The sequence below is a fragment of the Miniopterus schreibersii genome, assembly GCF_964146895.1.
Source record: "Miniopterus schreibersii genome assembly, chromosome: 21".
In the NCBI taxonomy this organism is placed as follows: Eukaryota; Metazoa; Chordata; class Mammalia; order Chiroptera; family Miniopteridae; genus Miniopterus; species Miniopterus schreibersii.
The window spans coordinates 12304546-12318225 of NC_138123.1; the positions used below are offsets into that span (position 1 = coordinate 12304546).

Below are 13680 nucleotides of genomic sequence, written 5' to 3' on the forward strand. Positions count from 1 at the left end.
CAGATACTTGACCAGTGCCTGTGTCTGCTCCAGGTCAGGCCTGTGACCTGCGAAACCTCAGGAGCCACCCATTTCAGAGGGGGAGAACCACACCCTGGGAGGCAGTGCGTTGCTGGCTGCGGACTCCAGGGTGGGACTCCACGTGCAACTCTTCTTTTGCCGAGATGGAAGCAACAGATGTGCAGATCCTCTGCACAAGGGAGATGATGGGCAGGAGGGGCAGGTGGCCTTGCCCTGCAGCTGTACTGAGCTCATATGTTCCTGTGGGGGCGTTTTAAAGGAGCTGGTGAGGATTATGGGAAGGCTAAGCTGGAATGCCTCTGCTTTCTAATATAATGGGCTTTCAGAAATATTTGCTCAATTGATTCCCAAGGACGTAGGAACTGAAAAACCAATAGGTCTCCTCACGGCTTCAATGCTCCAAGGCAGCCAGCCTCCCTTTGCCCCAGGCTCGCTGTCTGGCAAGGGCAGCCTGGGCCCTGGTCTCCTCCCTTTATAGCAGCGAGGCAAATAACAGCACACAGATGCACTGTCCTCCGCAGAGGTTGCCACCAGAGGCAACCTCAGTGTGTGCACTGAGCCCTGACCACGTTCACAGGCACCACGACCTATGACCATCAATATACAATCAATTTTCTACTTGCTGGTCCTGCAGTGCATAAGAATGACTGGATGACAGTCACATCTGGAAGCTATATTTGCACAATCTCACTTAAGATGCTGCCATGGGAAACACAAAAATGTTACTGATGGTGGGGGAGGGGGTATTCAAAGAAACAGGCAATGTCCTTGTCCTCGGGGTAGCTGGAGGGGCATAATCTGAGGCAGGTGTGACTGTGGATCGGGAGACAGGCCACATCACACTGCGGACAGAACAAACCAAGGCTTCAAATATGTGACCCAAGGCACATCATACGAGCCCACCAGAGCAAGCGACAGCTCACACAGCCAACGCGAGGCTTAGCAACAGCAGGAATTTATTTATTTCATGATAGTCAGTGACTTTCACAGGTGGAAATGGAGAGATTAGCTAATAATATTAACATTCTCACCATCAGCAGTAGCAACCGTTTTTAAGCCCATACTTTCATATACATTATCTCTACTGTCATCCTATTAATGTTCTTCCCATTAGAGGTGCGAAAACTGAAGCTCAGAGAGGCTGGTGATTTACCACCATCAAAATGCTGGTAGGCAGAATATTCGAACCCAAGTCTGACTACAAAGCCCAGGCTCTCTCTATTACAGCCTTAGGAAAGGTCCTGGGAACCCAGCAAACTGGGTGGTCTTTCCCCCAATATTAACAAGCCCCACCCTTGCTTATCTCCCAAGGTCACACACAGGCTAGAGCAAGAGCTGTGGATGCCCCGGAGCACCCATCTGTCAGAGGTCTGTCTGTGGATGCCAGGGTGGTCATGCTGGTAAGGAACTGGGGAGGGCCTTGGGGGGCATTCTCCATTCTGTGGTTGGCTGTGGAGGCCCCTGACACCACAACAGAAGACAGATCAAGTGGGAAAGGACCGAGTGCCCTAGTCAATCTGATTTAGGGCCCTTTCATACAAACCTGGGGCCACCTATGAGGGCCACTCTGTCCAGCAGCCCACCCAGGGGTCACCCCCACCTTGCCCTTATCCATCACCTTTTGTGCCCTCCTCGGAAAACGGTCCTCCTCTTAGGCATGAGACCACTGACTCCCCTTTGGTGCCAACCTTTTGAGAGGTCCAGGGGATGCATTTTAAACTCCCCAGTGCCAGTAAACCACACAGCCACTGCAGGCAGTGTTCCATGTACCTCCCTCAAATGCACTGTCTCTGTCTCTCTGCCATCTGTGCTGTGGTTGGTGACAGGCATTAGACGGGCCCTCAGCCCGTGTGGCAAGGCTGAGTTCAGTTCTGAAAGGCAGGGCTGGTTTGGTCTGGAAGGGCATACGGGGGTAGCACAGTGAACGGTTCCGTCTGTTGGTAAATCACACTGAGTATACAAATTCAGAAACAGCTCGGTCTGGCACCGTTAAGGATTAAGAGCATTAAATGAACTTGGCCACATCTTATCAGCGGCGGCGGGGCCCTTATATGGCGAGAGCTTTCTGGTGGTGAGCAGGCCTGTGGGTGTTCTCAGCTAGACACCGAGCTAGGGAAAGCTGACTGTCACTCGCCAACATTTCTAAGGACAGTACTTACAGGTCTACTTCCTATTTATTTCTTCACGACTTTCCCAAGAGGAGCTGCCTGCATTTTCATCTCCCCAATCTGAGCTCGAACCCTGCAAACGTCTTTAGAGAGATGCTTATTTTCACGCTGAAGAGGTTGCAGCTCTAGGAATACATTTCCAACCTATACGGCCATCTCTCCAGCTCACCACACTCTCTTTTTCCTGGCAAAGCCTTCAGAGCTCCAAGCCTAATGGAGACTCTTCCTTTGATTCTTTCGGAATGGAAGTCAGTGTCAGCGGCACATTTCTATCCTTCACACGTCCCCTCGCATCTACGTGGGTTTATGACCACAAACATTTTGTATGAGTCAGTGTCCAGGCACACGCCAGCCTGAAAAATCAGATGTGTACCCCATCCCTAACTGGAATTCCTTCCACAGTCCACAACTTCCTTGGAAAAACCTCTCCAAGCCCAGCTCCTCCCTGCAGCCGCAGGCAGTAAAGAACAGAGTGAAGATTTCATTTTTACACCTCTTGCTCCTTTTGACTTTGCCCCCTCAGCGCAAAACTTTGAGTTTGAAAGGCCAACGAAGTACAGCCCGAAATCTAATGGCACCAGGCAGGTTTTGGTTACACCCATTTCCACGGAAATGGCCAAGTTTCTGAGCAGCACAGGACGCAGGCCCCTGTGACTCGGGTGGGTCGTCCCCGAGTTTTTCTGTCCCTCTCGGTGCTTCTCCCTCCACAGGGGCCACCCCTCTGGAAGTCCCCCCGGGTCGGGGCCTGGGGCCCGGCCGCACCCTTCCACGTACCCGTGCTTGCTGGAGCGCACTGAAACGCATCCCTTAGTTCTCCCGAGGGGGCCCAGGGCGACCATGCGCACCCCAAAACGAGCCTGTGCTCGCGCCCACTCAGGAAGCATCCCCTTATCCTGCGGGACAGCTCTTCCTCCTCGCTATCCGGCCTGGCGACTCTACGCCCCCCAAACAGCTCCCGAACATTAACAACACGCGTAATCTGCCGAGTGCCGCCCCCCTCGGCGGGCACGGGCGGGGCTGCGCGCGGGCCAGGGGGTGTCAGGCGCGGCCACCGCCCGGCCGCAGAGGGGACAAGGCCCCCCCACCCCGTCTGGCTTAACCCCGCCGCTGCTTCTGGCCTCGCCGCCTGCAGCTCGGGGGTCTCTGGGTCCCCCGCGGCCCAGCGGCGCCGGTCCACGCGGAGGGTCTTCCAAGACCTCCCCTCGGATTCTCCCCAAAGTCCCGGGAGCCCCCACCCCGACCGCGGCTCCGCGACGCCCCTCCCGCCCCCGCGACCGCGCCCCGCGGGGCTGCTCCGCGCGGGCAGGGAGCCCGGGGCTCGGGGGGCTCGGGGGGCTCGGGGGGCTCGGGAAGCTCGGGGGGCGGGGGGCCCGGCCCGCGCCTACCTCGTCCCCGAAGCGCACCACCTTCTGGCCCGTGGGCCCGCGCAGGCCGGGGAAGCGCGCGAGCTCCTCGGGGTCCCCGGGGGCGCGCGGCGCGGGGGCGCCCGGCCCCACCAGGCAGCGGTCGATGATCTCGTCCTGCTGCGCGGGCGGCAGCCGCGCCCACTCGGGCCCGTACTTCTCGCGGATCTTCTCCTTGTCCTGCATGATCTTCCTGGCCATGGGGCTCAGCGACGAGAAGTAGGTGAAGCGCTTCCGCTCCCGGTCGTCCAGCGGCCGGTTCCCGCTCATGACGGCCGAGCGCGAGGCCGCGATCGCCGCCGCCATGGACGCCATGCCCCGCCGGCCGCGCGCCCCGCCCCGCCCGCGCCCCCGCCCCGCGCGGCGCCCTTCCGCCCCGAGCCCCGCCCCCTAGGACCCCGCCGGCCTACGCCCCTCACCCCGGGAACCCCGCCCCTCGGCTCCCCCGCCCCGAGAGCCCCGCCCCCCGCGACCCCAAAGCCCCTAGGATCCCGCCTCCCGCGCCTCCGCCCCAGGAACCCCGCCTCCTGCTCCCCGCACCCACCGCCTCCACCCCCGCCTCCTGCTCCCCCACCCACCCCCGGGAACCCCGCCTCCCGCCTCCCCACCTCCCCCCGCCCCTCCCCTCCCCCCGGGGGAGCTTCGCCTCCCACTCCACCCACCGCCTCCCGCACCCGGACTCTGGGAACCCCGCCTCCCGCTCCCGCCCACCCCCGGGAACCCCGCCCCCCGCATCGCTCCCCCTCGCTACACCCCCCGCGACTCCCGGCGGCGTCCGGACCCGCCCTCGCGGGTGCCCGCGGCGGCCGCGCTTCTCGGGGCTCCCCTCGGCCAGCTCGGGAGGCGGCTGGCCCGTCCCCGGGTCCGCGCCCCGCGGTCTCACCCCACCGCCGGCGGAGGCGGCCATGGCGCCACGTGGCCACTTGTCTGACAAAGGAAACTTTTCTCCCTCGAAAGCCGGGCACCTGGGGACCGCGCCGCCTGCCCCTGCCCCTGCCCCTGCCCCTGCCCCTGCCTCCGTCCCCGTCCCCGTACCCGTCCCTGCCAGACCCCGTCCCTGCCCGGTCCCTGTCCCTGTCCCGCCCGACGGGCCACGCGCTCCCTTCCTCAGGGCCGCCCCACGACGCTGGGCCATTGTCCTGGCGCCTGAGCTGGCACAGGAGCGGTGGGCAGCGAGGCGGCCGAAGGGACGGACCTGGGGAGCCTGGGCTGGTGTCGGGGGTGAGGAGAGAATGCGCTCCCGCTCCTCCCGGAGAGACGGGAGCAACACGAAGCTCCAGGGGCTCGCGCGGCTCCCCGCATCGGGGAGGCCGGGCGCGGGGCGCGCACCCGCGCTGCGCTCTGCCCCGCGGGCGAGAGGCTGCCCCCGGTCGCTGCGTGGCCTTGGATGTCCCTGATACTGTACATGAAACGACAGGATTGATTCTGGAATCTCAGAAATCAGGAGAACTCAGCAGCTAGATGTTGGCAAACAAACTGAAGAGGAGCCGCAAGTTTTCATAGGCAGAGAAGCGACATCCCAGCAGCGGGGACCAGGCTGGTCATTTTGAACTGTGCCCCAGGTCGCAAAAATTAAAATTGTACAGAGCCCGTGTCCGCCGTACCATCGGGCTGATTGGAACAAGACTGTAACAGGTCTCAGACGAGAATTAAGTATCACCTCGTAAAACAAATGAACTGCGTGTCCCCTGTTCCTTGGCCTCCAAAGGAGCCCTTGGGTAAATCTGAACACAGTCGTAGCAATAACTTGCCAAGTTCTGTTTTAAATGTGAAATGGCCTTATCATCTTCTGGCCCAGAATATCTAAGAAAATACTTTTGGAATGTCATGAATGTGACAGGCTCTGTAATAAAAGACGCTGTTATCAGTAATGTTATCAGCATGATATACTGAAGCAGTGGGAAAACCACCAGAAAATAGCCTGGATCGCACAGTATGCGAAGGGTTATGTATGAAGCCACCAGGGTGAGCGGAGCTTTTTGGAATTTTCTCTAGCCAAGTTGCTATATAGGTCCAGCACACTAACCCGAGTCCCACTGATTTCTACCCCTGAATTCTTGTTTAGTAGTGAGCGATATTTAAACGTGTTTTTTTGAGATTGAATTAACGTCTTCGGATTTGCCTTGAAATTCACACAGGAAAGGTTGTGTGCTATTAGAAACTTGGTCCCATGTGGTTTTTAAAGCAGCTGCAAAAAACAAATGTTGCTTTCAGAAAAACACAACCCGCTTAAGTTTTTCTGGTCAAATATAACTTATTGCCAGATAAGTGGTAATAGAAATATGATAGGACATAATTCAAGGCCATCAGCCAAAGCATGTAAAGTCCATGATCTGGAAGATAAAGGGATAGCTGAAAGAAAACGACTTCCAGATTATAAGACATTCAGGGAATTAAATGGCTCTAACAGATAACTTGGCTGAAATTGAGGGGAAATGAATGTCCATATTCATGCACTCCCGGGAAGAAGTAAAAATAGATAAATTCCAAATTTGTAATAAGGTAAAATAGTGAGTCGGCTCCAGTGTAAGAACTGTAAAAGTTACTGTAAACAGAGCCATTTTATTTATTTCTTTTAGAGAGAGGAAGGGAGAGAGAAACACTGATTTGATGTTCCACTTATTTATGCATTCATTGGTTGGGATGATGCTCTAACCAACTGAGCTACCCGGTTAGGGCTTAAACAGAACCATTTTAAAACGGAGTCGGAGATGCCATCCCATAGGAACTGCCTGCACGTCCTAGTCAAACCTTTGGAATGTTAAAACTGGACAAAATAACTTTGGACGGGGCCTGAAGCAGCACTGCATCCCAAACAACTGTTTGCAAACGTAACAAGCAAGCAAATATCATGACGACTACCACCAGACTGCAAGTTTAAAACATTCTTTAGAATTACCGTCGTTATATTAGCGTACCTGCACCAGTAGAGATGCCTTGTTTCCATTGATGTGATTGTTTCCCTTCCCTTTCTCACACAGCCCCGTGCTTTGGCCTCCCAGCTGGACCGCTCTTTGGGCTCTGCCTGAACCAGTGCTGCCTGGATAGCTGTTCTTTTGGATCTCAAGTCAATGCTTGCTACCTCCCACTCTGGCCTTTTATTTTTGGGGTAACAGTATCTTCTTAAGCAAGGATTTGGGTGGAGGTAGCCTACCTGGTCCTTTGTGTATTTGATTTAACCAGTGGACCCTGTTCACAGGATGAAGAGACTAGCACGTGGTCCCTGGCTCTGACATGTTTTAAAACCTTGCGGTGGTCCGAAAAGCAGTCCTGTGTCCATCAACGTGTCATCGAGGCATTTGCCGTTTCACTTTAAGCGCAACAGGAGAGGGGGTGTGAGATGGCAGAACACAGGGTTCTTTTTACCAGATCTGTTGGGGATGGGCGATCGGTATTTCAGGCCTGGTCAGCTCTGCGGGAAGGTGGTATTGCTTCCTGAATGCTTTTCTGAGAAGTTGGGGAGATACAGCAACAGGTGCTTTTGGTAAGGATTAAACTGTCTCTGGTGTTTCGAACTGCACGAGCCATTTCAGTTATTTTTCTCGGAGGTGTTCTTGAGTCCCCACTAGAATGTAGACACCACAACAGGGAGACCTTATCTGTCTTGTGCACTGTTGGAAGCAAGAATGCCTGGTTCAGAGTAGGGGCTCAATGACTGTTGAATGAATGAATGAATGAATGAATGAATGAATGAATGTTACAGAGTTTGCATTATAATCCTGTTTTACAGCTAAGATAACTGAGGCATCACAGGAAGAAATTCACTGGAGGTGATCCCCCACCACCCATAGTCTGAGATGGAATTGAGATTCATGCAACAGAGGTTTCTTTGCCTTTTGTTAAGTCTCTAATATCAATTTATGTGCGGAAGGTTAGTTACTGGATTATTAGTAATAAATGGTGCTTATGGCTATAATTTATTAAAGCTTCCCGTTACTCGTTGGTGAAACACGGCTCTAATGTTTTCAGTATAATAACTGAATATCCAAAATGATGGCCAACACTTCCACACACGTCTGACATCTTGGCTAACAGTCGCTGCCCTAGAACTCCTCTCTCTAGCTCAGCCCGATTTTTAAACCCTACTGAGAGTCACAAACAGCATGGCCATCCCCCACGGCTGGAGGCTGCCCTGGAGCTCCTCTGGAAACCTGGGGGCTGACAGATTCAACGGCTTCGGAAAAATCCAGAGGCAAAGGAGTGGGGTACGCTTGAAGTGGGGTACGCAAAGGAGTGGGGTACGCTGGGATGCACCTGCCCATCCCAGAACTGGGCCGAGGCGCCCACACAAAGCTCCTGCTAAATACCTGAGCCTCAATTTCTTCATCTTTAAAATGGGGTTGACTGCCCGGCTGGGTGTGGCTCAGCAGTTGAGCATCAGCCTATGATCCAGGAGATGGCAGTTCGATTCCCAGTCAAGGCACATGCCCGGGTTGCAGGCTCGATCCCCAGTCGGGGGCGTGCAGGAGGCAGCCGATCAATGACTCTCATCACTGATGTTTTCTCTCTCTCTCTCCCTTCCTCTCTCTGAAATCTATAAAGATATTTTTTTAAAAATGGAGGTGACTACACCAACCTCCTAGGGTAGTGTGTCAAGTGAGAGAAGTGGCACCTGGGGAAGACCCTCCCTCTCTGACTTCACGCCCACCTGGCCCTGCGTGTGCAAGGCCCCTTGGTGTTTGAATGGTTATTTCAGGGTGCTCTCTTCTTCGTGGAAGATCAGGGAGCCCGGCTCCCACGGAGAGGCCCTTGAGATAATGGAAAACCACCCGGGCAAGTGTTCCAGCCCCGCCTCTCAGAGCCGGGCCACCAGCTCTAACACTTTGCCAGCCGGGTGCTGAACTAATGGCGAAATCCCAGGCGCTGTGGCAAGCAGACGACAGTCTGGGGAGGGCCGCCTCTTGGTGATGCGGCCGGGGAGTCTGCCGGTGGATGAAGCCAGCTTCCTCCAGACGCTTTCTGCTCGGCTGCAGGCGGGCTCCCTGAGGACGCTGACTCCTTCCCGCATCTGGGGCTGGTTACCCCAGATGCTGCCGGGCTGCGCTCTGCTCTCCGCTCCCACACCCAGAGGGGGGTGATGGACGAGAGGGAGCCTGGCCTACTGGGCAGACCAGCCGGAACACGGTGTGATGGGAGGGCAGTCCTCATGGCAGAGACGAGAAAGGGCAAGGCAAGACGGTTTTACAGATTTACTGTTGGCAGAAAATGTGCTTTGCTATTTTGAGGGGTTGGGTTATTTTTCCGGTTGTAGGGAGAACTTTCACTGAGACAACCATGGTCTGTGTCCAAGTCCGGGCAAGTGCGAGGCTCTCTGTGTCTAAGGGACAGAATCATCTTCTCTGGGCATAGCCATGGGACCCACAAGGTTGGGCCCTTCTGTCCACCGATGTCATTCATATATATATATATATATTTTTTTTTTTTAATTTTTTTTTTGATTGATTTGAGAGAGGGAGAGGGAGAGAGAGAGAAACATCGATTGGCTGCCTCCTACCAGGGATCAAGCCCGAAGCCCCAGCATATGCCCTGAACGGGAATTGAACCGACTACATTTTGGTGTCTGGGACGACGCCCTAGCACCTGAGCCACACCAGCTAGGGTAATGGATATCATTCTTTGAGTAGCAAAGATAACCGGCTTAACTGCTCTGGGAAAAATGCTAAAAGACCAACAAAAATCTTCTACCTGCCTGAACTTTTACATTTAGTAAAGCCTCTGAGATTTTCAGTCCTCTAGAAAAATATAAACAACTCTAGAAGCAATTCCTCATTGTTTTTTTCCCTTCACCTGACATATCTGACATTATACTTGCGTGTTCTGGCCTCCAAATCCATAAGCAGAATCCCTACTCCCCAGTGTGATGGTATTTGGACCCGCCAGCACCTTAGACTTGGGCTCCCCAGTTTCCAGAGCTGTGAGAAATGAAGGTTTGCTGTTTAAGTCGCCCAGTCTGTGGTACACTTGTTATCGCAGCCCCTGGACAACTTCGGATCCTTATCAACAGGAGAAGGCAGGGACTTAACTTTGCATAACAAATCTTACCCTGGTATACTGTGCTTTTCCTGGTAGCCAGCCATCACTTTTCTCCTACAAACCTTTCTTCTGTCTTTAGCTGAAGGTGGTATTTAAGCCAGAGTCTAAGCCACCTCAGAGAGTTCCTCATTTTCCCCCGGGTATCTCCCTGTGTATGTGAGATTTACATGTTAATCAACTTGTTTTCCTCTTGGTTATCTGTCTTTTATTACAGGAGGTGGGGCTCAGCCAAGAACTCATATGAGTAGAGAAAAACACCTTTTTCCTCCCCCACAGTTTCCATTCTTCCTTGTTTGTCTTTTATAGAAGTATTTAAAAATACACGCCCTCCCCCCCCCCCCCCCATGGCTTCTAAATGCAAACATTATGTAGTTCTGGGCAAAAGAGGGCACAATTTCTTCCCATCCTGGAAGAAAACAATTTTGTTTTACTGTTGTTGGACTTTTGTAGAGATGGTTTGTCAGACGGTAGTATAGTCTTCGTAGGAAACCCCCCTTTGCCTGAGTTAGCTTCTATAGGTTTTTACTTCTTGTTACCCAAAAGGTTCTACATACAATAAACATTTTTAAGGAATTTGATACATACTACAAAGCTTTCCTCCAGAGAAGCCACATCTACACTGGGAGTTTCTTGAGTGTGGGTGCAGAGGCTCTTTACTGCATGGAGCTCTTGCTAGGAAACAGGTCCGCATTTGATATCAGAGCCACCAACGGGACGAGGCAGGCGTATGCACTTGCAAGGTATCAGCAGAGCCTGGGCTTGCATTTACGGGGTGCAATCTGTCGTCACGGTTGACGTGTGTAGGCCCAGGACCCGGAGTAGAGTGGAATTTTCCTTTCAGCGGCTGAGGCTGGGGTAATTTTCCAGACTAATTTAAAACAGAACTGTTCCTGTAAATTGCAGTGGTTCAAGCCCATTTGCAGAGGCAGAAGACCCAGGGGTCTGTTGCTGTCGCTAAGCTCGGGTTAGCACTGAGTGTTAATTCTCCTTTACGGTCCAAGGTCCCTCCAGGGAAACAAGAACGCCCAGGCCATTTCCGCAGAGCATCTGGGCATTTGGTGGCCACACCCGCGGTCTGGGCTACAGATGTTACTACCCGCTTTTCACGAGTCCCCATGCTCAGACCTTCCAGGGTTTTCTCTTTTATTAACCTGCCATCTTGCTTCTCGTGATTTCTAACCAGCTGTTCGTGTAGTCGCCAGGCTCTCTGACTTTACAGGCAAAGGAAGGAAAGAGAAGGGAAGGAGCCTCGGATATTTAATAAGGGTCTGGCTGGGCCTTCCGACCCAGGCCGCTCATTATGTTCCTTTTTTAGAGTTCTTTTCTTAATCTTCACCCGAGGATATTTTTTCCATTGCTTTTTAGAGAGAGTGGAAGGAGGGAGAGAAGGGGGAGAAAGGAGAGAGATAAACATTGATGTGAGAGAGACACACCGATTGGTTGCCTCCTGCCATACCCTGACCGGGGCTGGGGATCAAACCTGCAATCCAGGTCTGTGCCCTTGACCAGGAATCGAACCTATGACCCTCCAGAGCGCAGGCCAATGCTCTACCACTGAGCCACACCAGCAAGGGCTCCTTTTTTGAAAAGTTGAATTTATTGGGGTGAATTGGTTCATAAAACCAAACAGGTTTCAAATGTACAACTCAATAAAACATCGTCTGCACACTGCATTGCCCCACACAAAGTCTCATTCCATCGCCATTTCCTCCCTTTGCCCTCCTCCACCTATACCCCCCTCCACCCTTTCCCTCTGGCTATCGCCACACTGTGTCTGTGTCTATGTGTTATCTATATGTTTTTTGGTTAACCCAAGTAAAATAAACTGATGAGCAAAATAGAAATAGAGGCATGGATACATGGATCACATCCTTTTAAAAGCTCCTCTGCAGTTCATTAGCCTCTCGGGTATCTGCCAAGTGACACCCTGCAAGAACTGCCCCATTTACAACAAGTAGGGAACCTCTCTACTGCCCAAAGTTAGCAAGTTGGGGGATGCTTTTCCCGGGCCTTAAAACTAGCTTATTTAAAATGCTCCAATCCCAAATTAATGAAAATAAATTGGGACTAGAAGTCTGTCAGGGCACCGCCTGAATCATGTGTCTGCACCTGAGAGAAGAGCTCCCTGTGCCCTGCAGGGCGTCTCGCTGAGCCTCCCTAACCAAGGCACTTTCAAAGACACTCGTCAGATGCCCGTGCCTGGTGCCCTCGCCCTCTCGCAGCCCTTCTCTCCCTTGACCGTAATTACCGATTTCCTCCAGACAGCCGCTCTGGATCAGACTCCACGGTTCAAATCCCAGCTCCGCTCTCTGCTGGCCGTGTGATCTTAGGTAGGTCTCCTGTTTTCTCCATTTTATTTCCCACTCCACGTGTCTCACAGGATTAACTGAGAGACTGGCTACAAGGAGGTGCCTAGCACAGTGCTGGCAAACGTAAATGCTCAACTACGCTGAGCTACTGTCATCGTTTACTTGTCTATCTCCTGGACTCGGCTATGAGTGGGCACAGACTGCGTCTTTTTCAGTTTTGTTCCCCAGCACTTAGCTCAGTGCCAGGCACTTACGGTGGACGCTCCATAAACACTTGCGGGTGGGATGGATGGGATGCATGAGTGAGCTAGAGACAGACACGCTTTTGTAAGCAGTGCTCGGTGGCCCACCTTCTCTTCCTTGTGTTGGACAGCCACCTGCAACACCGAGAGAGGAGGGAGAAGGGATTCATAACTGAAAATACCTACAGGATCTGTTCTCTAATGGTGCAAATGGCCACAGATCTAGCCATAAGCAAAAAGAAATAGTTGAGAAGCTTATGTGCAGTAAAAACAAAGAGATGGGCCACATGACTTCAAGCCTTTGGGTCAAGGTTACCTCTTGGGGACGCACGGGCTGCTATGAGATTGGGGGGAGTACGTGGAGAGCTTCCATTGCATTGCTGATGTTTTCTTAAGCCAGGTGGGGTCACCTAGGTGTTTGCGTATCATTTCTACACTCTGTGTGTTTCAAATACTTCTTAATAAATCAAAAGTAACAGCCAAAGATCATGAAGGCAGTTCAGAAATAAAATACTAACAGCCAGTAAACACTAGAGATGTTAAAATGGGACGGGAGGGAGGGAGTGATCCAGAGAGAGATAGACACAGAGATAGAGAGGGAGGGAGAGACCAAGCGGGAAGAAACCCTGGACAAAGCAGATAACAGCTCTCCCAGCAGGAGGCAGCTCTGCCAGGAGAAAGCTCTTTTCTCCAGGCTGGTCCCAGCACAGGAGGCAATGAGTCAGAGCCACAAGCTTTGCCTCTAACTCCTGAGTGAAAGACAGAGCAGGGGACTTGAAAGGCTTTCCTAAGAGTGCCGAGTTTTGCTTGTCTTCTCCGAGGAAAAGGGAGGGGGGGGAGGAGCAAAGTTTCGACTGTGACATTATTTCTGGCCCGTATGCCCAACACAGCCTGGGGTGAGGAAAGTCGGACCGAACTATCATTCTGCCAGCCAGTTTTTCCGTGGCTGGTTCCCCTGCATCTGCCACGTGGGATTCAAATTGCAGAGGCCGTTTGAGAAAGGTCCTTGTCAGTGTAAAAGCCTTGGTAGTTAAGCCAGATGCACATTAAAAGGAGAAACAATTTTAAATTGGCTCTGATTTCTCTCTGAAAGAGTTTTTTAAATTGGCTAATTAGAGATGATTTAAGAATTTGTAGTTGGCTCACTACGCAACAAATACAAATTTTAGAGCTGGAAGAAACACTGGATTGTGTGGTTTCACAATTTCAGTTTCCAGGTAAGTTAAGGCCAGGGGACTGTGACTGCTTCATGGGAGGTGGCGGGGCTGGTTTTGGAACCAGGTCTCCTGACTGGAAACTCTGCAGCCTTTCACGGACCTTCCTCAGCTCTAGAGCAGCCTCAGGGGTTACCCAACTGTGGAACCTCGCAGGGTCCTCTGCCACGTACTTGAGGACATTCTGGTGTCCCCATGGGTGGCAGAAGCACTCCCCACTTTCTTCTCCTGCCTACATGCACCTGCAACATCGACTCCAAGACTGACCTCGGGATGAGGTGTCCAAGTTC

General features: G+C 52.9%; 1 protein-coding gene across 2 annotated transcripts in view; it reads right to left on the bottom strand.

Annotated features, from left to right (window-relative positions):
• The window catches only part of LOC308550285 (uncharacterized protein C1orf198 homolog), a 28343-nt gene extending 24402 nt beyond the window's left edge, over nt 1-3941 (bottom strand). For both annotated transcript variants that reach the window (XM_081123968.1, XM_081123967.1), the window contains exon 1: nt 3575-3941. In XM_081123968.1, the coding sequence (XP_080980094.1) occupies nt 3575-3907 (333 nt within the window). In that variant the 5' untranslated portion in view covers nt 3908-3941. The remainder of the gene's footprint in view (nt 1-3574) is intronic.
• Nucleotides 3942-13680: the final 9739 nt, after the last annotated feature.